General features: G+C 33.8%; 1 protein-coding gene across 1 annotated transcript in view; it reads right to left on the minus strand.

Moving 5' to 3' along the window:
- Window positions 1-5995: 5995 nt before the first annotated feature.
- LOC124358679 (H2.0-like homeobox protein) overlaps window positions 5996-27550 on the minus strand; it is a 42517-nt gene continuing 20962 nt past the window's right edge. Inside the window, exons 2-4 of the mRNA XM_046810982.1 lie at window positions 14935-15102; window positions 8374-8570; window positions 5996-6166 (exon numbers count right to left, since the gene is read on the minus strand). Coding sequence (XP_046666938.1) covers window positions 6011-6166; window positions 8374-8570; window positions 14935-15102 — 521 coding nt within the window. The 3' untranslated portion in view covers window positions 5996-6010. The remainder of the gene's footprint in view (window positions 6167-8373; window positions 8571-14934; window positions 15103-27550) is intronic.

Raw genomic sequence — 27550 nt, forward strand, 5'->3', positions numbered from 1 at the left:
CTGCTGCTTAGAATTAAGTCACGACGTTTATTTTAGTGTCATTTAAACTGTAGACGTGTATATAATTATAAAAAAAAAAATATAAAAGATCACTTTCGGTCGGAAAATACACTTTAAAAGCTCTACTGATAAGAAGTTCCGACTACTTTGGATTTCACTGACTGAGGTTATTTGTCTTTGCCTACATTTTCCTTAGTATATTCCGATCGGAAGTGATTATTTTTTGTTTTGTTTTCTCGATAATTATATATTTATTCGTCGGCGTTGAATTAATACCTAAAATCAATGTCCTAACAAAATTATAAATACCACTTTTACCTCAACCACTGAACCAGTGAAATCCAAAAATCGTCAAAACTTGAATCTGTAGAGAGCTTTTCTTCGGTATTTACCGACCGGAAGTGATTTTTTGTCGATAATTATATAGGTAGTCGAGTACAGTTTAATGATAACAAAATCGTTCGTCCTAACTCAATCAAAAAACCACGTTTACCTCTATAAACCGAAGTCCGAAGTAGTTGAAGTTATAATCATTAGAGTTTTTCAAGTGTATTTTATTTCCGGACCAAAAGTGATTTTTTGGATTTTTTTTCCGATAATTATATACTCGTCTACAGTGTAATGATACAAAAAATCGTCATTATAACTCATTCATAAATACCTCAATCAGTGAAATCCAAAGTAGCCGAACTTCTAATCAGTAGAGTTTTTCCGGTACATTTTCCGACCGTTTAGTTTGATCTGTACCGGAGCAACGCTCGAAAATTGCCCTCCTTTTCTAAAGGGGGTTCGGCCGTCAGTGGCCCAATGTCCCCGAAGGGGTATTTCATTTTTTCCACAGAATATAGTTGTGTCAATTATATGCTTGAGTGAAGCTCTGTTTTGTTCTTTTTCTTTCTTATCCAGTGAATCCAACGTCACTTTGGAGCCTTATACTCGACCAGAATCGAACTTCGTAAAGTTTTTGTAGCTATACAAGAAAATTGGTGGTACTAGAGTTGATGTGAGAGTTGAATTTGCCTATACATCTTTCCACTTTCTATAAGGCGTAGTTACTAAAGCTCCATATTTTTGGTATTTACCTTTTACCAGTGAACTCATTGGCAAATAACACACAAAACGTCCCTCGGATCTTCCAGTTTCGGACCCCCCCCGAACGAAATTTCTGGCTACGCTACTGCTTTGACGTTGTATGCACATGGGCAGACCTTTTGCTTCTGATGGTTGCCGTGAGAAATACAATTTGAGTTATGCATCTGGCACAGGTTCAAGTGGCTCACGTCGTCATGAGACAGGGGCTCACGTGGTCTCGACAATTAGATATTCAGAAAAATGTTGTAAAAGTAGCCTAGATTGATCATGAGGATTTCCTATCTCTGCCCGCTTTGACTGGAGAGGCTGGTGAAGAGCTGGCTTTCCCTTATTTCAAGGTGACATGACTTAAATATAGTGCCCGCTATCTCTCCTTACGGTTCTGGACAAGAGACAACTCTATCCCCAACGTTACCCATCCTGAATATCTTGAAGCAATTGCAAAGGCCCTTCTTGTACTGTACAATGAGAGGTTTCTCAACTTCTTGTCCAAAGAGAACAAAAACAAACAAAAAAACATGTTAATTTTGTCCAATTGAAAATATTTTATTATTGTATAACATTTGAAACTCGTGTTATCTTGACATATTTTTGTTTCCTTATTTTTAATGCCCAGGGAGGTGTTCACCTAGTAGTCTAGTGGTTTGAGCATTTAAACAAGCAGACAAAGGCCTCGGTATGTTAACAAAATATTGTTCAAGTACATTTGTGTTAAAAATACACACCTAAGATAAAGAGTTTAAGAACTGCATTTAACATTATTAATGGCGCTCAGTCAATAATAAAAGTTAAGATGGTTATTTATTAAACACTTGTTTTGTATACAATACTTCTAAAATTACATACTCAAAAAGAGTACTCTTGTACTCTTTATTGAAGCTCTGCTATTTAGTCTGGAGTTAACGTTTAATCTCTGGTATCTAAACTTTTTGATCCTCGGGTAAAGCGATTCGCGTGGTGACTACTAAACTAAGTGTAATCAGTTATATTTTTGTCGCCTGGGGCAAACTACCTCCCCTGACCTCCTCTAGGTGTGGCTCTGGGAGTATGCCATAATACATGTCGCGTAACAGGCATTGCTGAGGTTGCATGCAAAATTTCAAGTTTATAAGTCATTTCATTCTCGAAATGTCCTACGGACAGATAGTCAGGCAGGCAATTATACAGAAAAAATTGTTTACCCCCGTGGGGCAAAAGGAAATTGTGTTAACCTACTGAGTGATAGGTTTCAATGACTTTCTGGCAAATTCAATGGTTGGACATGCACTGGCATGAAATCCATTCTTATCTATACTATATAGAAATAAAGTTTCATGCAAATTTAATATCTACACATGAAATATTTCTCGAGATATCTTGCCAAATGATACATTCAGAATTTTGTTCGTTAAACAAGGTTTCATAGCAGTGTTCAAATAATAATATTTTAAATCCGTATTTTTTTGTTCTGTGTGTCACAAAAAGCCAGCAAAAAATGATGTTGTATGTGTTGAAGAAGTTAGACAAAATGTGCAAATCTCATATGCTTGTATTCAGTTCTCTTACAAACTTCTTTATTCTGTTATTTTTTCTTTGCTGTCATGGTTGCCCATAAGAGCAATGCAAAAATATTCACTAACGCTCAGCGAAATCTCACGAAGTGACATGCACCATCATCTAACTCAGTGTTATAGAAATTAAGATGTACAATTTCAAATCTATAGGTCAGTTCATTTTCGAGATATTGAATGTACACAACAGACAGACAAATAGATAGACAGGCAGATATAAATGAAATTTTTCCATCCCCTTGAGTGATAGGCTTTGATAAAGCTCAGCAAATGTATTTATAAAAGATTGCATCTTCAGATAAAATCACATAAATTGTCTATTCGTTTCTTTTAATACGAATTTTGATTGACTAAGAAGGGCAAATTTGCCTTTTCTTTACCATATTAGAGGGTTCATTTTCTCTTCACATTTAGACATTATAATAAGCACACAAGTAAATGGGAAATTTTTTTGCCACTTGGTACTGCCTCAGCCACAGGTAGATTAAATTGGAAGTGTCTAGTGATAACAAGTTGTAGAAACAAAAAAGTTGAATTTTATTATAGTTTTAAAGAAAGTGTAAACCCTAGAAATATTCTATTTATTTGTGTATTTATATTCATGTATTTCTTTTGTATGTGAAGAAGGAGGGGAACACCTAATTTGGTGTCGTTCAGTGCAGACATATTATGACCTGTGTTCTTCAGTTAAGTTTTTATAATCAGTATTTAGTTTTTATCAAGGGAATGTTTTAGAGATAGTGTGCATGGAGTTGACACAACAATGTGTGTTATGATTTCTGACTTATATGTGTCACTATGTAGTGGTATGATTGGTTTATTTTAAGCTAGTTTGTAGTTGTGTTGTTATAGTTATTCACTTAAAGAAGAAATCAGATTGTAGATCGTGAAACGGGGAGTTACTGATTTTATGAATCACCAAACAATGGTAAATGTTGAAAAAATCTTGTTTCCTTCACAGTCCTTCCATGGTCAAAAACAAACTTTAAACAAAGTGTGAAATTTTCACCTTTTTGAATAATTTCCGAATATATCTTTTTTTAGTTTTTGTTTTGTAATAAAGTAAGTTGAAAATTCCAAACCGCTAAGACATGTGTTTTAAGATGTGTATTATATTTCTCTGGGGGGGCCCTTTCATCCACTCTATCCATGGGGTTTTTCATACCCTCAGATCCCCCGGAAATGACCTTCTCTCAAACTATATGCTAAATCCGCCCCTGGACAGAAGTCAGAAGGCATTCAGGCTACCACTGACAAAGCATTAGAGGCAACCAATTTTGGGCTCAAACCTGACAATTTTAATTTCAATTTGAATTAGTCAAAGAGCTGAAGACAACAGAAAGAACCAATGTAAGTGCATTGAATTACAATGTTCTTCAAACACCTTTCATTGATCACATGAAATCACGAATAAAATCAATTCTATGCCCATTACAACTAACATTTGATGATCATTATGCCTGTTACAAATTTACGAGGGTGGTTTGATAAGTCTAGTAAATTTGTATGAAAGAGATGAAAATTTTTAGCAAATGCACTGTTGTTGATAAGCCTGATATTCCCATGGATATTACAGCAAGTTTCGAATGGCAGCTGTTAATAGTTGATCGTTGGCAGCCAGCTGAAGTGGTAACTGCGTATTTAGTTCCATAGGATGGAGAACAACTAATTTCGCGCTTTCATGAAACATTTTCATATGAAGGGTTGAACAGCTACACAGATCAAATCCAAGTTGGATGGAGTCCATTGGGTTCTGCACCAACATTGAAGACCATTTACTTTTGGATCAATGAGTTTAAACGTGGTTGGAGAAGCATGCTCCGGTTGGCCCGTTAAAGTCACCACACAGGAAATCAACGATAAGCTGCATAATATGGTAATGGAAGCTTAAAAGTTCACAACATAGCTAATATTGTAGGCATCTCAACTGAATAAGTGCATTGCATCCTGCATTTAAAACTGGCCATGATTTAACTCTGTATGCGATGGGTGCTGCGCCTACTCACTTTAGACTAATAACGGAATCGAAAAAAATTTCTACTCAGAATCTCACACTTTTCAGGTGCAATTCACAGGACTTTTTGCGCATATTCATAACTGTGGATGAATGGATCCACCATCACACTCCGGACACCAAGCAACAGTCCAAACAATGGACAAAAAGTGGGGACAGTGCAAAAAAGAAGACTGTTTTGTCAACTGGAAAGGTGATGGCCACTGTCTTTTGGGAGCCCCAGGGTATAATACTGATAAATTATTTGGAAAAAGGCAGATCCATAACTGAGCCCTACTATACTGTTCTGCTGGATCGTTTGATACAGGAACGTATTGAAAAACGTCCAAGATTGGCAAGGAAGAAGGTACTGTTTCACCAGGACAATGCTCCAGCCCACACGGCAGCTATCGCTGATTTATATCGCAAAAGTGCTTGACTTGGGATTCGAATTTGTTCCTCACCCACCCTATTCACCAGACTTAGCTCCGTGTTATTTCTTCTTATTCCCAAACTAAAAAATTTTGCTTGGTGGAAAGAAATTTTCATCGAATGAGGAGGTGTCCACCGCTGTGACAGACTATTTTGCAGAGTTTGACAAAGCCTACTTTACCGATGGGTTAAAAAATTGGAAACTCTCTGGACCAAATGTATAGTCTTGCAAGGAGACTGTCGAGAAATAAAGTGGGTTTCTGGCTTTAAAAACAATATTCTATTATATTTTTATCAGACTTATCAAACCACCCTCGTAGCTTGTTCTAAAAAGATTTCTAGTGCTATTATATTTTATTTAGATCATTAACATAAGCTGATTTTATAATGAATTGTATTCACTTTGACTGACAGGACTCTAGTTCTCAATTTTGTTTAAACCTCTTGTAATGTATTATAAAACACTTGATTATATATAATAAGATACCATACACATTTTTTAGTACAATGACCAGACTAGTGTGATAAGGTATGAGAGGTTCTAACTACCCTTAGTGACATAAAAATTTTCTTTATTTATTAATAACTATTTATTTATTCATTATTTCATTGCAAGTAACTCTATTTTAGCCATCATGTCAACATAATGGTGTATACGAATATTGCAGCTTGCCCATGGCGTTGAAAAACACATTTTGAAACAGTCATTATTTTTGAAGTAATTTGACCATTGGTCACAATTATTGGTACTCTTTTCTCCTAAAGTTAATGATATTAAATACTTTTAAAAGTATAGTATAGTATAAGTGACATTTATTTAATTCATTTAAAATGTTTGATTTTTGAAAACTCTAAATCAAAACTTAACTTAGAAATGTACAAATTTATACATAGTAGAAGTATAGGTGGAAAATAAGTCATAAGTAAATCACAAAAACCTAATTTAATTACTCCGTTCATGTACACTTGTAGAAAATGATGAAGAATTGGAGGGAAATGATTCGACTTGAGATTCTGAAGTTGAGAAACTGCCAGAATGAAACTTCAATTCTTTGCTATGCCTCCACTTCATTCTTCTATTTTGGAACCAGACTTTCACCTGAAAAATTAAAATAATATTCTACATTTCTTAAAATATAATTGAAAACTTTTAAAAACATGTCAGAAAAGAATAGATTAAATTATTGCCATCACTGAGTAAAGTATTCTGTAATATATTTTGACGGTAATATTGGTGTCATCAAGTGGGAAGGTTGTTCAGATTGTGTGATATTCCCTGATTTTGGAAGGTTGTTGCAATTGCCTTAGGCTCTTTCTATTGCCTTTTTTCATTACAAAAATTAAAATGATTAATCTAAAATGACTCTTTAAACAAGTTCATATAGATGTCACTCTCCAGGAGAGCATTTTATACTTTTAAATCAGAGGGTGCTACATTGCTGGATGAACATTTCCTCTTAAAATGGCACAAACATATTTACTAACATTCCAGAAAAGTTATACTAGGTGGATTTTAAGATGCCTCAAAAACAATGAAAAGTTATGGGTTATCTCCTTACTTTTCAGTTAGAAATTTATCAGTTTCCGAAATCTTGTTCAACATTACTGTCTGAGTTAAGAATTTTTCATTGAGAACAACTTAGCCTTTTTACTAAAAGACAAGCCTCAAAGCACAGTTTTTGCATTCATGAAAAGGCCATAATATAATCTTGCAGTCAAATAATTTCCACACAATTATTTTGAAAGCTGATTTTTTGAATAGTATTCAATTATATGTACTGATGCTGTCACATATTTCGTTTGATAGATCAAGAAATTTATTTAATTTTCTAATTCCTCCAAGTAATGCAGAAGCTAAGAGCCAATTAATTTTGCATAAACACTTGATTTAGTTTTTTCTCATGAAATTGATAGAGAAATTTCATCTAAGAAAGAAATCAATTGTCAACCGTGGTAGTTGGATGGTGTGTGAAGTGGGACATCGTTGAAAGAGTTAAATTATCTGATATATTATTCTCTCAGTTCATATATTTTAATTTTACACATTAATTATATTATAATTAATGTGTAAAAATCTTTATCTTTTTGGTATTATGCTGATTTAACTATTATTTCAAATTTGATGGTTGTTATTTCTGTTAAAATAAAATTTATCATTTATTACTTTTGACCCGCTTTATACACTCTTATTTTGACTCCTACCAAAACTAGCGTGGATGACTATTGATTACATGTTCAGGGCAAATTTCTCAATCAGTTTTACTTCCTCCACAGTAGATTATGTACTTCCTTATATAATCCAAATAAACTCTCATCTCCTGGACTAAATAAATGAATGATGGCAACTTCATTACAACTATTGGAACATAAGCTCACTTGCATCATACACAATAATCCGTGCCAAGCCATAACCAGTTTCGATCATTTTTTGTCTCTTCAGGTAAAGACAGTAGAAACAGCTATTACATCACTTTACGCTTATATACCACTGGTACTGAATTGTTTGTTGCTACTTCAAGGTCTTACACTTATACCAGCACAAAATTGTGTCACTCTGATACAGTCATGATCAATATTCATGTTCATTCAACCGATTAGTATTCATGTTTTTTGTTGTCTCAATATACTTCGTTATAATAAACACAGCAAAGACGAAACCAGTTGTGGACTGCCACGGATCTTTGCAACTGGCATACATTGGAGAAGGTGGAAGTGATTCATAAATTTAGATTAATAAGTTTTCTGTTCACATGAAATGTAGCTTTTGTTCTTCTGAATACAATTTAGGTTTCAACTTTTCATTTATATCTGATATTCAAAGTATAAAAACTTAGAGTTTATTCATTATCAGATAAATAGATTTGTATTATGAATTAATGTGAATGTTGAGTTTAGCTCGATTTCGCCTTCTACTTAGTGCAGCTTCTGAAATCTGACACTATAGGCATGCACTTGATGAGACAATGAGAATACCTTGTCATCTATCATCTAGATTACACTGGTTGGATGATGGGTAAACCAGACACACATCTTTGTAGTCTGGGTGTCACCAATGTCAAAACAATGCAAATTTCACATTTACGTTACAGAATTTTTTTTCATCTCTTTAGACAAACACTGACTCCAGATTCCAGGAGTCAAGTCTGTTACAGTGTCAGGTCTCAGACACTGCACTAAGCGGAAGGTGAAAGGGAGCTAAACTCAACATTGGAGATGAAAAAACTCTTTTCACCATAATTTCATTATGTGTATGTATTTAATATTTTTCTCCAAATAAACATTTAAATAAATTACACACACACAGACCTGAGCGTCAGTGAGCCCAAGGGTAGCGGCCAGCTGTCGCCTGTCTGGCTTGGTGATGTACTTCTGTATCTGGAACCGTTTCTCCAGTCCCTTGCGCTGGAGGTTGGAGAACACGGCTCGGGACCACGACCGCTTCCTCTTGGCAGTGTTGTTAGCTGCCAGAGGACTCCTCTCCGCCACCTCACTCTCCAGTATCACTGCACAGACAAATCTATTACAATTCTTACTTCTTCGTTATGTAATGCAACAAGTGGTGATTACAAATTAGATTGGACATGTATTGAGAGACCTTAATGAAACAACCTTTACAACCCAGTGAGAACAACTTTAAAACTCAAATATTGTGATAACCTTGTCTTTAACCATGGAGTTATGGTAGATCCAATTTTTAAAGATGTAATAATTAGTGTACACACACACACACTCTCTCTCTCTCTCTCACACACACACACACACACACACACACACACACACACACACTCTCTCTCTCTCTCTCTCACACACACACACACGCACGCACGCGCACACACACACACACACACACACACACATATATATATATATATATATATATGGCTTATGCAATATAACATGACCGATAACTACCATAATTTTTAATAGATCCATACAGTTCAGAGGCAGTACTTGTTCATACATTGGATAAATTCGTTAGCCAGTCTTAAATAAAAGGTTCCAAGGTGGTAACCATTTGAATGTCCAAAAAAATTTTTACTTGACTATTTCCCAATATTGACCCAAAATTACAGATTTTCTAAATTTTATTAGGAAATTATAAGTAACTTTAATTTTTTTAAATTTTTTATATATCTTTTAGGATATCAAAATGGCAGTCATTGAAAATTTGGAAAAGGAATTATTATATCTAATTTATTATGCATCATAGAGCTAACTAAATAAATGTTTTAGAATCCTCAGGTCATTTTCAATAATATATCTTCTTCTGTGTTTTTGATATCTCGTATGATTTCAGATACTGAGCGAATAATGTTTCGAGTATTATATAACAGAATTGTGGAAATAATGGTGAATTCTGTAGTTCATGTAAATTCTAGCCAATTAAAATTACTCTTGGTACCAAAACAGTATTTTAAATGAAGTCATTGACTAGTCTCAAAGAATAAAAGATTTCATTGGTGGGCATTTGGATTTGTGCAAAACTGACAATTTATATAAAACTGTCAATCAATTTCAAGCTACATTTATTCTTACTAAATATCTGATAACTCTTAATGTTCAGCTGTTCAGCTTAAAGTTTTATGAGTGTACAATGGAACCATTATAAGGGAATAGGTTTATAAACATAATTTTGGAATGATTGTAACTAAATTAAGCCCGTGTTATTACAAACTAATGTATATACTTATAGTGGGTTGTCTGTTGGTTTCACGATGATGTACTAAAGTTTTACCTTACCACAAACAGTTTGATGTTTGAAAGGTCAATATTACCTTGCCAACCTTGAGATTCATCATCTAATCAGCATTTTCAGTTTAACATTCCAAGATGACAGCCACATAGAAATCAAACATTTTCCAGATGGAGCTGAATGGGATATTGTGTGTCTAACAGATGGAGTAAAATTGCTTAAGCACAGACTAATGTTATTCTTGCAGACAAAAATATTTTAAATTGGTCTATACTGATCATACCCAGCTAAAGTTAACTCATCTTTGAAACGGACTATAAAAACTCTAGTTTCATACAATAAAGTTTGTCTATAGAAGCAAACTTCAAAAAGAATATTGTTAGAAGAGTAAATTTTCAATATTATTACTTTGATAATCACTTCCTATTTTCAATAATCCAAAATAACAGTTATTGGTTTTTTTATTTGTTGTATTATACAGTTCCTCCCAAAATATGTACATTTGTATATTCAGCTAAGAATATTAATCTTTATAGTAATTCGAGAATTTCCTTGTCAATTCCTTGACAATTTGTGTGATACATATTTTTTAAATAAAAATATTGACATAACTTAATACCATTTGAACGCATATCAGTAATTTTTTAAATCAGGCATCTCCCATTATTCTACAACAAACATTCAGAGCATAAACGTGTTTGTAATCGTTGTTCTTACAAGTAGGCTATGTGGAAAAATCAGGATTAGTGCCATTACAGGTGGCTCTTAAATGTAGAATAATAGTAGTAGATTTGTATGACACTAAGTACAGAAACTCAATATAATTTTGATGTCGCTATATAGTTAAAAAATTGAAACTTTAAATAAAAAGTCAATATAATTACTTCATCCATGTATTTATGTATAAGTTAAAGATGTCAACAGTTAAAGAACCATCACAGCCAACACTAAAAGCTCAATCAAGTATCAAAATTGAACACTGGGTCTGAATTTCGGATAATACATACAACACTATCACATACTATCGGATAAAGACAGGTATATCAGAGTTGAATCCATAGCATTCCTAAATGAATATTTTCTCAAAAATGACAAATTTGATTTTCTGCACCATCGAAATATTATGTAGTATACTAAACTAATAGAAACTATGATGTTCCACTTCTTATCTATTGCAGTGTCAAAATACTAATTTTTTAAAACCATTAACGGTAAATATTTTTCCAACAGTATTTTACGTAGTAGACATTGGCAATCAGCTGAAATGAAAAATGTAATTTATCAATTCTGTTTTTTGTATGTTTTATTTACTTTTTATAACATATATTATGTGCAGTTAAAAAAACTTTTAGTTTTTATTTTTTAACAAGCTTCTGATCTGTACTGGCGAAGAGGCGAGTGAAGAAAATGAGTCTGCACCAGGTATTTGGAGTAGATACTGGCTTCTAAACATGAAGTTGAAGAGAAACTCTGTGATGTGTTTCAGAATCAAATTTGATAATTTTGTTGTTAATTCCATCTGTGATATTTCAGAATTCTTATAAATAACCACTGTATTACAGCTTGACGCACTATACAGAAACACTTTAAAAACTGTTATTGTATTCGTACTTAACTAATCACTGAATCGGGTAACAGTTGATAGTGGTATGCTTAGCCGTACATACACATCCGATACATCTGTGTGTCTCATTAGTTTCTTTACTCACCTCACAATCAGTGGCGTAGCGAAGGGGGGGGTCCAGGGGGGTCCGGAACCCCCCCCCGAAATTTTAAGACATATTAAAAAATAAAGCATGTAGCAGGAGAAAAGAAGGACAGTTATCATTACTCTTGTCTACAAACATTAAATTGATTGATTTCACTGATTGAAGTGACCGTTGTTAAAAATATAATTGTCCTTTCATCATAAAGTATCAAACGATACTTTTGGGCTCGGCCTTTCGGATAGTGTAGTGTAAATCACGGTATTTCTATAGAGCGCGGGTTCACGTGACGTCGCAAAGTCACCTGAACCGTAAACACGACGAACGGTTTAAATTAGCGACCACTTCGTTCCAATCGTCGTGGGGGGGACGTAAAGTGACTGCTTAGAATTAAGTTACGCGACGTTTATTTTAGGTGTCATTAAACTGTAAACGTGTATATAATTATTGAAAAAAAATCACTTTCGGACGGAAAATACACTTGAAAAATCTACTGATTAGAACTTTAACTAATTTGAAACTTCAATGATTGAGGTAAACGTGGGGTTTTCGATTGAGTTAGGACGACGATTTTTTTTATCATTAAACTGTACAAACCGTACCTATATAATTATCGAGAAAAAAATCACTTCCGGTCGGTAAATACCGAAGAAAAGCTCTCTACAGATTCAAGTTTTGACGATTTTTGGATTTCATTGGTTGAGTGGTTGAGGTAAAAGTGGTACTTTAGGATTATGTTAGGACGGTGATTTTAGGTATTAATTCAAACGCCGACTAATACATATATAATTATCGAGAAAAAAAACAATAAATCACTTTAAATTAGCGACTTTTTTCCTATGGAGTCCCACAGGGATCTATACTTGGACCAGTCTTGTTCCTTGTGTACATCAGCAGGCGGAACTCATCGCTCCTGAGAGGGAAAATGGTCCAGTATGTTGACGATACAAACGCTCTGCATTAAAGCTCCAACAAAACATGAATTAGAAATCATTTCCTTTTTAGAACTGAATTCATGTATTCAGTTTTTTTTTTCTAAATTAAATCTGAGGACCAACAACTTCAAATCAAATGCACTAAATTTTCTGTTTGCGGAAAAGAGAGATTGAGGATCGCGCTGCTGTGATGGCGGACGACGTCTTCATAGAGGAAACTGATTCCACCAAGTTCCTCGGAATGTACCTTAATCGAAGTTTGAATTGAGACAATCACATTGAAAGTACCTGCTCAAAGGTTTCTTCAGGCATTTATGCTCTACGGAACCTTTCCAAATTTTTGCTCCCGGGATGTACTAAAAATGGCCTACTTCGGCCTTGTACACCCCCATCTAATGTACGAGTTGAGGCTATGGGGCAGCTGTTTCTAAATACAAATTTTAGCGAGTATTTAGAAGTCAAAAGAAAGCTGTCCGCATCATTTCAAAATTGAAATCCCGAAATTCATGCAGAGATGCCTTTAGGGAGCTTGGATTTCTAACTTTGCCCTGTCTCTACATCCTCGATGTCGCCCTGTATTGCCGATTTAAGTGCGAGTTCGTCCGGGGCAGGGACGTCTATCAATATGGGACAAGAGGCAGGGACAACCTTCGGTTACATCCGCTACAGAACAGCCGCATTCAAACGTTTGCCATCCGAGGTTGGTTGCTGATCAACAAGCTCCCTGATGAAATCAAAAATTTGAATGAACCAACAAATTTAAAGCTCGATTGAGACACTTTTTTGCGTCGAGGGTGTTTTTATTCAGTGGAAGAGTTTATGATGAGCCGCTGGGATGAAATTTAAAGTAATTCGGTCATCCTCTATTTTCTGGTGGTAAAATTTAGAAGATTTTAAAACGTATGGCTGTAAGTATGTAATCAGTCTTAGGAATGAGTGTGGACTGTGTATGAGAACGGGTATGAATGGGGGGCAATTTAAAATAGATATACATATTTCTAAATAATTTAATTTGACGAATGTACGCAATTTTTATTATTGTTGACCACAATAAAAAGTATTATTATTATTACCTCCGGTCGGAATTACCGAGGAAAAGCTCTACTGATTCAGATTTTGACGAATTTGGATTTCACTGGTTGAGAGTCGTTGAGATAAAAAGTGGTACTTAGAATTATGTTAGAAACATTGATTTTAGGTATCAATTGAACGCCCGACTAATATCTTTATAATTATCAAAGAAAAATTGAAAAAATCGCTTCCGGTCAGATAATACACCGGAAAAACTCTACTGATAAGAAGTTCCGACTACTTTGGATTTCAACTGACTGAGGTATTTTTTTTATTTTTCCTTAGAATTATTCCGATCGGAAGTGATTATTTTTAGTTTTTTTTCTCGATAATTATATATTTATTAGTCGGCGTTGAATTAATCTCTAAATTTCAATGTCCTAACATAATTAATTATAAGTACTACTTTTACCTCAACCACTTCAACCAGTTGAAATCCAAAATCGTCAAAACGAATCAGTAGAGAGCTTTTCTTCGGTATTTACCGACCGGAAGTGTTTTTTTTCTCGATAATTATATAGGTAGTCGAGTACAGTTTTAATGATAACAAAAAATCGTCGTTCCTAACTCAATAAAAAAAATACCACGTATTACCTCAATAAACCGAAAGTCCGAAGTAGTTGAAGTTCTAATCATTAGAGTTTTTTCAGGTGTATTTCATTTTCCGACCGAAAGTGATTTTCTCGTCTACAGTGTAATGATACAAAAAATCGTCATTATAACTCATTCATAAATACCCCAATCAGTGACATCCAAAGTGCCGAACTTCTAATCAGTAGAGTTTTTCCGGTGCATTTTCCGACCGTTGCGTTAGTTTGATCTGTAACCCGAGCAACGCTCGAAAAATCGCCCTTCTTTTCTAAAGGGTTTTCGGCCGTCAGTGGCCCAATGTCCCCGAAGGGGTATTTCATTTTCTCCACAGAATATAGTTGAGTCAATTATTACGCTTGAGTGAAGCTCTGTTGTGTTCTTTTCTTTCTTATCACTTTGGTGCCTTCTACCAAGTTTCTGTAGCTATACAAGAAAATTATGTGGTACTAGAGTTGCTGTGAGAGTTTAATTTGCCTATAACATATTTCCACTTTCTATAAGGCGTAGTTACTAAAGCTCCATGTTTTTGGTATTTATCTTTTACCAGTTGAATTCATTGGCAAAATAACACACAAAACGTCCCCGGATCCCCCGGTTTCGGACCCCCCCCCGAACGAAAAATTTCTGGCTACGCTACTGCAGACAATAATATATTACTAATTTTGTAATTAATTACTTAATGATAAAAAGGCTACATTCGAAACTTAAAACATTCTAATAATGAAGATTCTAATAACATAATAATAATGAAGGAATGATTGTCATTAGTCAATCTCACCCAACTAACAGTTTAAAGGGTTAGAGGGTTAACGGCGCGCCGTGGCGTCAATATTAGAGCATGTGGTGTGAACTCAGTAAACAACTCACTCACAGTTAGTGTAAGGCCTAATGGGCTTGGGGGTGTGGAGCACTGTGGGGTAGAAGGGCCGCATGTAGTTGGACGGTGAGTCCCCTCCCAGGCGGCAGCACCTCAGCAGTGAGCTCACACACTCGGAGCACGGTGGAGTCGACTTGGCGGTGACAGCGGTGCTGTGTTCTTCTGCAAATCGTTAAAACATAGTTAACCGCGTTGTGTAGTGAAGATAATATATATATATATATATATATATATATATATATATATATATATATATATATATATAATTCCATGTAATACATTCTTATATGCCGAAATACTTAGATCCCGCAGCTTTCGAACTCAATGGTCATGAGCGTCATTTTAAAATTGCGTTTATGAGCTTCTCTGGAAAATAGGTTAATTGTTGTGATGCTGTATTATATTAACGTACTCTTATAAATAACAGTACATGGTTAGCCTAATCACGAAATCCATTATTTTAAAACTACACGATACTTGTTTTACTTAATGTTTAAATAAAACTTATGGCTATAATACAAACATCTTAAGAACAGGGCTTTTCCTAGGGTGGAAATACACGAAGTAAATATCAGGATGACATCATCATTGCTAAATTTGGTCAAATTATAACAACACGATATTTATTATGGAGCATGATTTTATTGCAATTCAATCTTGTAATACAACTAGCGTAGGCTGTGACTATATTATCACGAGTGCTGCTTCAGTCCATAACCGCACCCGACATGTCCCCTCCCACAGCCTGGGAAGGGTTGATTCAATGTGAATGTTAGTCCAAGTCAGTATTGCACTGCACATTCACAAAATATATTAACTTACTACTTTTAATGGATTATCTTTCCTTTTTTGAATTTGATTGATTTTTAATCTTGCTGAAGATAAAGACGATGCAAAGGAGTAGTCATCAAGAAAATACATTGGATTCGATTTACAACATACTTCCAACACCTTGTCTGGCATACACTAATAGACCTACAATACTATTGCCGTGAACATATATGGATTTACAATTTTTCATCCATAGCATTATTACTAGGAAAATCAAAATATACATGTGAGACGAAAGCCAGTTTTCACGAGTTTGTAAATTGATAATTTTAAAATCTCTAATACAAAGTATTCAGAAAACCTGTTAGTACATTTGTACACAAACTTTTTTTAAACAACAGCCAAATTAGAAAACTAGTAAGAACTTTTGTAAATACAGGGTGTTCGTTTGAAAACGTCAAACTCGTATTAAAAGACTAGTATTAAAAGCCTTATAGCCCAAATATCAAAATTCTGTAAACGGGAGTGTATAGTACTAATTGGGGGGAAAAATATTTTCAAAATGGGCGTGGTCACCCCCATGTCCCCCGTACCCAAAGCCAAAATTTTTAAACGGCAACTAATACCTTGTGACACCTCAAATTGAAGGTCATAAAAATGCTGTATTTTCGTAAAAGAAAATTGAAATCGGCTAAGCCGTTTGGCATCAGCAGCCAATAATGTAATTTCTTACATTAAAATTATTAGTGTACAAACTACTGTACAGGTACTACTGCCAATAACAACAAAATTACTCACTAAATACTGTTGTAAATCCTTTTTAAACTTCAAATCAAATGTTCAAATTGGTAGCCATTGACATTGTTGTTCAAGCAAAAAATAACCTATTTTCAAATGCTTGCCTAACCTTTCTAAAAGTTTGTCTGGTTAAACGTCTGCACTCAGCAGTGATCCTGTTTTTCAAGTCTTGGACACCAGTGGGATATGTTTTAAGACCTACCGATTTCAAGTGAGCCCACAAAAAAGTCTAAGGGTGCCGGCCACTCAATTGATTCTCTTCTACCGATTCAGTGATCCGGGTAGTGTGCATATAGCCATTATCGCACAGGAAGAGCATAATGAGGAGGAGCTCCATCTTGTTGAAAATAAAACATATCCGCATCTAAATTTAACTGGCCTACCTCATTTACCTGGTTTTCAAGTGTTTCCACAATAAGAGGGTCAATAGTGTTTTCTAGCAAATCTAAGTACGATTCTCCATTTAAGTTTCCTTCAATAAATACAGGTCCAACAATAATGTCGTCAAGTATTCCTGCGCAAACATTAATTTTTTCAGGCCATTGGGTTGATCCTTCAACGAATACATGTGGGTTTTGGTCTGACCAAAATCGGCAATTGTGTTTATTAACAAAACCTTTATCATAAAATGTACATTAATCACTAAAGTAAATGTTTTTCACAAACATTTCTTTGCCAATAATGATTGCATTCATTTTTGCACATAATTCAATCCGACGATCATAATCATCTTCATTAAGTTCATTACAAACTTTGACTTTGTAAGGATGAAATTTGTTAATTTTCAACGCTTTATGAACGGAACCAACAGATAATCCAGTTTCAACAGCAAGTTTACGAATGGATGTATTAGGGTTTTCAACAATAATATGAATCCCTTCAATTTGAGATAATCCCTCAACTCTGTTACCAGACCTTTTCTTCTTACTAACTGAACCATTTTCAGTAAATTTTGTAACTGAATCTATGATGTACCTAGATGACACATTCCTTTCAGGATGTAGTGTGTTGAATGCGTTAGCATCTATTCGCACACTTATTCTCGGATTCAAAGATAAAAATAATCTCCACTCTTTCTAGAAGGCTGTAAATCATTTTCCTTGTGAAGTAAGACGTACAACACGCACCACTGTCACTAAACAAATGAAACTGCATTCCCAAATGTTTGGTGTGTTGAAATATGACCAGAGATAGCCGCTTACCGGACCAGTCTCCAACAGTACTGTAGATAAGACAGATAAAAGAATGATAATAAACTTACTTGTCCTGTTTACTTACAAATACTAAGAGCAAAATTAATAATTATGTTAATATTATACAAAACCTTTTGCTTTTTGGTAATATCATTGCGTTCAGTAAGTAATGGTGTTGTGATATTAGCAGTAGTACAGTAGTTTGTAGACTAATAATTCTAATGTAAGAAATTACATTATTGGCTGCTGATACCAAACGGATTGCTGATTAAATTTTTTTTACCAAAATACAGCATTGTATGAGCTTCAATTTGAGGCGTCACAAAGTTGCCATTTCAAAGTTTTGGTTTTGGGTACGGGGGGGGAGGGCATGGGAGTGAGCACCCCCGAATTGAAAATAATTTTGTTATCCTCTCAATTAGTAATATACACTCCCGTTTACAGAATTTGGATACTTCGGCTATTCGTCTTTTAATACGAGTTTGACATTTTTTTTAATGAACACTCTGTAAAAATGAAATAAACATAGACGTTTCAACAGTTATCACAGAACGGTTTATCATGGCAATGGGAAACAGAGATGTAAGTGAACTAACGTATGTTGCTCTGAGTTAGTGACATTTATTCATTTGTCACTAAATGTGAACACGTTATTGATCGACACTTACACTCCTTGCGTGCCATATGTTTCGTATATTGGGGAATCCATCCAGTTGCTAACTCAATCTGTACAAAAAAATCACTCGTTATATTATAAAGACATCAATTAAAACGGAGTTCGGTGGATCGCTCACATTTTTATGTCAAAAGAAAAGCACAAATTTTATTGGTGAAAAATAATATTTTACTCAAGAAGTAAGTAAATTTTGATAGCGGCTTAGTGCCTAATTCAATGATAGCCTATACATTTTTTCCAGGTCAGCCTTATGAAATTGAATTTGTGATTCTTCTCAAAATATAACAGTTAAATTCTTAAAATACTTAGGCATCGTTGTGGATTTGTGTGATTTAAAACAACATTCAGTCACGCTTGCTTACACAGGTGAGTTGAAAAGAACGGATCTCTAATTATTTATTTATTTATTTATTTCAACGGTACACACCATTTATACAAATAGAATAGTACAGAGTAACTAATGTTGTTGGTTACAGCTTAACCAAGCATGATCAATAAGACAAGAGATATAAGTGATCAATATAGTTTCTTTATTAAAGTCTGCAAGATTTATGATAGTTTGATGCTATCCTATTTGTTTGATAAAAAATATTAGAGTCGGCAATAGGGTAAATCAAATAGTGATAAATTTATTTATTAAACATGCCAACGGATCGACCATTTTTTAGAACAATTAGCCCACCATTTTTGTTGACAAAACGATATTAGACACAGCACATAATGGTGTATTAACAGTAAAACAAACTAATAGATTGTACAGCAACTAGCACTTAACAGTATTGAGTGTTAGAAAAACATTACAAAAATCAAACAATAGACTAATTTTACAACTGCATAATTCTGATCCATAACCTGATGAAACAATAGCAATATAACCGATAGATCCATTAACATGTAGTCTAAAATAGTAACAACTAGGCTATGGCAAAAAACAATTATACAAAAAACTGCATTAAAATTCTATAAAACGTAGCTATTTGCAATAATGCAATGCTACTATCCAAGAATAGTAAGAGAAACCTTTAAAATAATCAAGAAAAAGTATAATTTATGAAATAGGCTACAAACTAAATATTATAAAAATCAAGACTCCAATCAACATTTGTGCTTTTAAAATGTTCTGGAATTATTTTTAATTTTAAAATAAAAAAAGTTATGGAGATTGATTATTTTTAACTGCATCTGATGTAATAATAACTGAATTTATTTAAGTAAAATAGGCTAATAGGTCAAAAATTCTAGTTTAGTAGCAGTAGCGCGTGAATACTGAAGCGTGAAAAGTGCCGATATTTTGGAAACCAAGCGATATTTTAGGATCATATTTTTTATTTCTTATTTGGCCATCGTCACACCTGTCATTCCATATAATGCTATTGTTAACTTACAGGGATGTCTATCTATATACTGAAAATCAACAATGACTAACTAGGTTATTATAAAAATTAACACTTTTAGTGATAACGTCCGTTATATGTGGTATCTAACGAAAATATGGATGTCCCAACGGACGTTTTGAAAAACTGCTATACGTTTTTCCCATTTTAATGAATTTTTATCCGCAATCGGTGTTTTGTATTCAGAATTTTTTGTACTTTATTTGTTACTTTTATATTTACTATAAACTACTTAATAGTAGTTTAATCGTTTATATAACTTAGTGAAAATAGCACGTGTTTCATCAGCTAAATTAATAAGATAAATATTACACTTTATACAGTTAAAAAAATATCGTAAATAAGTATTTTATAAAAAGTATCGTTTTTCATTACATGCCTTTGAAACTTTGCACTAATATAAATACACATAAAGAATAGTCATTTAAAACAGAATTAAATGTTACATACATATTATTTTTCTAAATATATTTTCTGATTAATTCTGGGTATCATTTAAAAATAATAGGAAAAGGACATTCTTTTGTTATTACGTGTTTAAAATAGTTTCTTGCAATAATTATTGCGCTATACCTCTAATATCCTATAACATGATAAATGCAAGATAAAATCAACTATGGAACAAAAAGTACTAAGACTAGAGTAAGTTACAATGGCCATAAAAATACACCGTTTGACAAGTTTTGTAACTCAACATCACCGTCGGAAATATAATTCACTCAAACCAGAACTGCTCATATAAGTAAACAGCTTACGGAATCGCGAGCGAAGCCGCGGATTACTGCAAGTTTCATTAAATACAATTTTTGAATGACATAAAGTCGTCGAAGGTCATTGCGTCCATTTTCACTCCATCGTATTATATCATAAATGCGACCTTATATAATTTCACTAAAAAGCTAAAATCGTCGACTTTGGGGTTTCTTCACATTGGTCTAAATACTGTTACTGAAATCGCGGAACTATTCAAATACATGTAATGTTAGATGCATTGCAGGTAAAGCTGCGGGTAAGTGCTAGTCCCTGTACTAAGAGTTTCATGTTGAACAAAACAAAAACAAAATTAACCTTCTGTATTGATTATAAAACTAGTTATGACATTTTTTACGAAATATTGCAAACCGCATAGAATCGATGTTTTGGCTTTTCCTCGTTCAACAACGAAACAGTACACGGTGCTTGGTGCCATAAGGGTCGAAATAGAGAACACGAATTTTGGTCTCACTAAAGCACGAATGAGTGAATATGAGCAGCCATTGTTATACTGTTGTCAGACAACGTCCAGGGGGAGGTATATTGCGTTTTATGCCACTTGTTTAATCGTTCCAGAGGAGCTGCTAGTGGCTCACACGTCGATACATACAGGTCCATGTTTACCGGTCGTTTGATCAGCCGACACCGCTTCGTTTACTTCGCTCTAATAGCTGGCTCAGATCAACATTTACACACAAACACATTTGACATCTTTGGGTAGTGTAACGTCTTCTCTTCGCTTCTCACCAGCGCCAGCTTGTCTAGGCAAGCACAACTGGATGTGTTATGTATGTCCTTTTTGCAGAAAGAGTGTCTCTGAGACACAACCACTATTTATGTCCACACTGGTATTATGTCCAGAGTACAGGGTGTTACAAAGAGGTGAACTGGAAAATATCCGATTATTCGTGTAATTTAAATAGTGAAACTTAATTTTCATCTACATATAAATCAGCTATGGTGGGAAGGGCTGATTCGATGTGAATGTTGAATTTAGTTCCATTTCAGCTTCCTCTTACGTGCAACATCTGATATCGGATGCTGTTGCAAACTTAAGTCCTGAAATCTGGAGCTTAATTCAACATTCACATCGAATCAGCCCTTTCTACCATAGCTGCTTTGTGTGTAGAGGACTCGGTTGCTCCACTGTGCTTTGAGATCGTGTCAGTAAACTTCGTAGTGCGCTCATTTGTGCACCTGATGAGACAAAAAGAATATCTCTCCTCACCTAGATTGCACTACTTTTTGTAGTCTGGGTTGATGTCGAAACGATGCTGGGGGTTCGTTTTGAGCGTCTTCGTTCTTTGTCACCGACTATTTTTTAATTTTCGTCTTAGAGTTCAACTTTTGTAATGTCTCTCCCTGCTTGTGATTTTGTACTTGAAAATTCATGAATGAGTAACTAATTCAAAATTGTATACAGCTTTACAGTTTTAATGGTAGTTTGAGTAGAGTGTTCAATGAAATAGATGTTGAAAGACAAATCAATATTTTTATATAAACTATTAGAGTCTTTAATTCACTAAACAATATCGGTTTATAACAAGCCGTAGTTGTTTAATCAAAAAAATTGACAGACAAGAACTTTAATATGCTTATATTTTACAGATCAATGGTCCACCATAATTACGTCTTAACATAAAATTTATTGCTAGAGTGAATTTCGACCATGCCAGGGTGTTGATTGTTGCCGGTGGTAACCCTCTGAGAGCACCTGGAAAGTTATTACCAATTCTAATTTATAGTCTAATTTATGGGTGAATTGAAACTCAACGGTATTATCACATACGATCTCCAAGAAATGACTATAATTTAAAATACTAACGTTATCCAAAACTCTGCCACATTAAAATCTAAATCCTTTTATTCCAATAAAAAAGGTCAGTCAGTCTCCACGGTTAAATCTAAATCTTTAAACTTTCCATTATTAATATAATTATTATAAATTTTACTTCCATAAAATCCAGTTATTTGAATCCCTGGGTGCACTCGTCTTTCTTTAAAGGTGTATTACATCTGATTTTTTTTCTTCCTTACTAGTCAAACTATATGTTTTTTTTTTCGGAAATCTCCCTATGTACCTGCTTTGTTAAAATCCTCAGGATGTTTTCTCAACTGACTGTAAGATTAATAAAGCTATCCTAATTCTAATGAATTGAAATTTTAACCTTCATAGATCGAGGCTAATATCGATTACTCAAATGTTTTTAAAATATTTGAGAAAATGGTACATTTCTGATCAACGTAAAATCTGTGCATTACTGTACTACAGTACATTACTAAAGGTCATTACTGTACTGTACTACTTTGAAACCAATAATATAATATGTTCATCTCAATTTGGGTTCCATCATAATATCTCCACCATTCATTTCTTTATTTGTTCGAAAAGCAGCGACTACTGTTGAGTCAAATGGGGGTAGTTTTACTCTGTTTCGATTTAATGAATGTTGTCTACCACGAGACTCTTAGAGTGGATGAAGGTGAAATATTTGATTCTAGGCTGAGATGTATTTTATGAAAATTTGTTTTCTTCAGAATTTTAATAGTTTTGTTCCGCGTAGACTTTTGCTGGTCGTCTGTGATCTCAGACCGCGAGCAAGTTTCAGAGAATATTTTCCGTCGGATAGCATCTTAACACTCCTATCTTTATTAATTTATCATTGCATTGATTTGGTTTTGAATAACAACAATTTGATTTAAATTCCAGATTATATCTCTAACAATAAAAACTAAAATCAGCTAAAAAGGAGAAATTAAAGTTACATATTTATAATAGTCTAACCCTTTTCTTTACATTAATCCTAAATTATTTAACTCTTCAAAACTAGGACGTTGTCATGACGTTGCCTCGGAACGGCATGTTAGTGTTTATATAAAGTTCTCAAGTTTCTTTTAATATGAACTTAACATTTACTTTCTAATAATAGTTTGTTATTATTATTTATTTATATTTTTTCCAGAAATTTATGTACACAAAACATAGTGTAGTGTATAAAATAAAACATCAAAACGAACTTTAAGTCAGATGTTATTTAAATAACCACGATATGTCTTTACTTTGGCTGTGGACTTGAACATTTAATTAAAAATATGTTGTAAACTAAATTAAATGGGTTTTCTATAACTTCGAACATATCAGAAGTTCACATCCAAAGGGTTGAAAGTTAATTATTTAATTTTTATAGGTAGATGAACACCTATAAAAACACGTTTTGATAAGCATCTAATTTTACGTATGTATTACACAATTTTGGCTGAAACAATATCGGAAAAGTGTAACAATAACAGCGTGTAAAATTTAATCTCTTTTAAGAAATAAAATATTTCTAAATAGTAAAAACAGCATACTACAGTTTTTGTTCTTTTATTTATTTATATTTTTGTTACTACTACCAATACTGGTATTCATTAATAAAAAAAGTCACTTCCGCTAACAACGAAAACTATAAGAACTGTGTTAACACTAGTACAAATTAGCCGTTCAAAGAGATGACCATTACTTGAGTTCATGGCCATTACTCGCTGTTCCTTTCGCTCAAATCGCGGGAAGTGTGGAAGCGACAGTGTTTGTATTATGTATTGTCAACCCTTACGCTACAGGTCGCAGACGGACTCGTCATCCCGAAATATTAATAAGCACGAATCTTGTGTTTTACTATATGACAGCTTTTATGGTTAAATATCAAAACATATACAAACAAAACTGAACTAATATACATTGTTCGATTACGAGTACACTTTCAGTTAAAATACACCTTTAATATTTGTGTCAATGGGGGAGGGGGGTGGCTACAGGTCCCAAAACCCCTCCTCTGGATACGCCTATGTTCCTAAGTATAAAAACCCGTATTTATGCCCCATATCAATTGCTTTATTTTAGTTTCTAAGTTTCAATATTCTTTTGAACAGAAAAAACATGACAGCTAACAAGAACAGGTTATATGAACAATAAATATTTGTAATCCAGTTGTAAAAATACCAACAATATTGATCGAACTGATTTTATCTTTCTGGACACGAATAAATTTATACAAGAAGGAAGTTCTTTTACCGTTGTATATCAGATTAATCCACATAAATCAAATTTTGAAAATAGCTATATAAAAATGTGAAAACCGAAGATAGGCCAAACTATATTAACTGTTAAAATGGAATATAGTACGTTTTTAGTAATTATAGCATAACCACTTTGTTGGTAAATATAATGTATAGTAAACACTAGGTGTTTGAAACACAAACACTTATAATTTATGTGAGGACCCATGGACTTTATTTGAAATCTGCAGGATAAGTTTCAAGACAAGAAGAATTTTCCAATATCCTCATAGCCAAGAATCGAGGTGCGACATGAACCGATTCAAATAATAACATCTTGCTGACCAGAAGAGGAGAAAAAGGTGAACACATTATGGCGATGGTCGATCTAAAATAAATCTGAAGAGTAAATGTTTTAATTTAGGGTTTTTGAAACATGTATAGATAATATTTATTAATATTTAATAAAGTATACAAAATAGTCGGAGTTGGATATGTCAAATAGAATACAACATCAAGAAAATAACTACAATAAGACATAAAATCATTCAAGAAATGAAAAATTGTTAAATGTATCATAGTTATAAATTTGAAAATATAAACTTGTTTCATTTGAAGTCATACATATAAGCCTTAATGGTTTTATTCTACCTCTCCTAAAGCAATTCTGTTGAAGAAGAAAGTCTAACATTATAGAAAGTTATTAAACTGTTACAAATAATGTACTGTATTACTTATTGTACAAATTAATTCATTAGTAGTAAATCATCTTTTCTGAACTATTTAGCAAATAACAAATAATTGAACAAAAAAGAATAAAAATTAAACCATCCATAAATACACTAGATAGAACTCGAATAGTAGTAAGTATAGTTATTTATGAGACATAATAAATATTAATATAATAAGTAACTAATGAATATGGTATCAAATTACCAGAATTAAATAGGAATAAATCTGGTATACGTATATTTATATTAGAGAATTTTTTATAACCCTCTTATACAGTATAAGATTATTGAGCTTTAGCCTACATGATCAAAATAACTAGTGATATATGTATTTTATTTGTTTTTTTTTTATTGTATTAAGTTTTAGCTCGGATTGTATTACGTACACTAGAGATAACTCGTCCAATGATGTAAACTGAGTCACGGCAAAACTGAGCGCTCCTACTGCCATGTATGAAGTGACAGATCGGGTAGCAAAAATTGATATTTAAACGGCAACAAAGTTACGTGGCGCACCCCTAGCGTCAGACTTTAGAACTAACTGAAATAATCCCCAGGGCCTCAGCACGAGCGAAATAATGTTGTGATGCCAGGATTTTATAGTGTATTTTTGTAGTCTAACCCGGAGTTGTTTATCACAATACTTCAGATTAGGCTCAGATTACTATTTGTTAACGAGCGAAAGTATCGTGCCAAACTGGGATTCGAACCCGGGCCCTTACGCTGAGTCTCTAACCACTCAACTACGACGAAAATGTTACGATTCAACTATTTCTAAGACGATATAAATTTTAAATATTTAGTTGAGCGGCTCCGCTCTGGAATGATAAAACAAAGTCGAAGATTCCAAAATAGCCGAAGGATGTCAAGTAGGGCCTGTGTAAATGTTGATCGAACTAATTGAGAGGATTAAAGAAGGAACGCGTGTCGGGTGATCAAACGCCTTATAAATACGGAATCGTTGTGCATCACCGCTCCCATACCGATTAATCGATCCGAGTGCATCAAAGAGCGCTCTACCGGACTGTTTTGATAACACGAGCGGCGACTTCTAACAGCAGTACACTTGTTTGTGTTTGGAATCACTATACCTGAGCCTTTAAAACAACTTTGGAGGGAGGAGTTAACGATATCAGTCTTCTCCTTTCAGCTTGGAATCAGCCACAAAGAAAGTGTTAACAAGGTGGACAAGCCTTTCAAGGTGGCATGGAAGAGAAATAAACGCGTCCGCTCTCAATCGAAGATCCAAACCGTGCAATGATAGCCTGGGACCGCGTCTAGGCGAGCATTAGCCTGAATAGACCCGCACGACGCAACAGTACACAAGTGGCTGAGAGTTACAAACCGTTATGGCAGTATTACAAATAATTTACACTTTCTTACAAAAAACGTGTATGAAATGGCAAAACTGTGTACATAAACAAGCATGTTACAACATAATAATTTCCTATATTACAAACTAGTTTTTATGGTTAATTGTATAACAGAAAACCGGACAAAGAATATAAAAACTGTCACTTATCAACAAATTGCTAATTATACTTGCTTATGTAATAAATAAAACACAGACACAACTACCTTTGCAAGCAGGTATCATTTTAGTAATACAGTTGTTGGCTTAATACTAATTGTGGATGAATAGAGTGTGTTTACAATGACATTTAAGTGATGAAAGCAACACCAAAGTTAGCCTACACATCGGCCAACCAAAAAACGACGTAACTGACAAATTAGAAACAAATAAATTTCGCACACAAGTTCATAGATTTTGCACGTGTATAAGCACTTTTGGTTCTAGTGATTTATATTTCTGACGACAGTGCTGAGTTTACCTTGTTTCTTCGATCCAGAAAACATACTCCTATATAAATTTACGGACATAAGAAGTCTACTTCGGTCATTGTAATGTGGTTCGATAACTGAGTTTCATTTGTTGTCCTGAACAAGAGGCTTGAAGAGCCTAATTCTGTCAAAGACATCTAAAATGGATTTTATAATAGTCTTTAAATTTATAGTAAAAGTTAGATAGTAACTATGACTTTGATATCTGCATTATGATACTGATCAATCACTGCGTACTTAATATTTGGTAAAATTTATAATTAGTAAAATGTAAATCTTTTTCTTATCTGGATAAATGCTATGCTCAACAGCGATTTACAAACAAATTGTTGTCAACTATGACTTGAGTGAGTTAACCAACACATACTACATTTTTGTGTTTGCTTAACGATATGCCTTAAGTGTTTTTGAAGA

Source organism: Homalodisca vitripennis, chromosome 3 (assembly GCF_021130785.1).
Source record: "Homalodisca vitripennis isolate AUS2020 chromosome 3, UT_GWSS_2.1, whole genome shotgun sequence".
NCBI classification, from domain to species: domain Eukaryota; kingdom Metazoa; phylum Arthropoda; class Insecta; order Hemiptera; family Cicadellidae; genus Homalodisca; species Homalodisca vitripennis.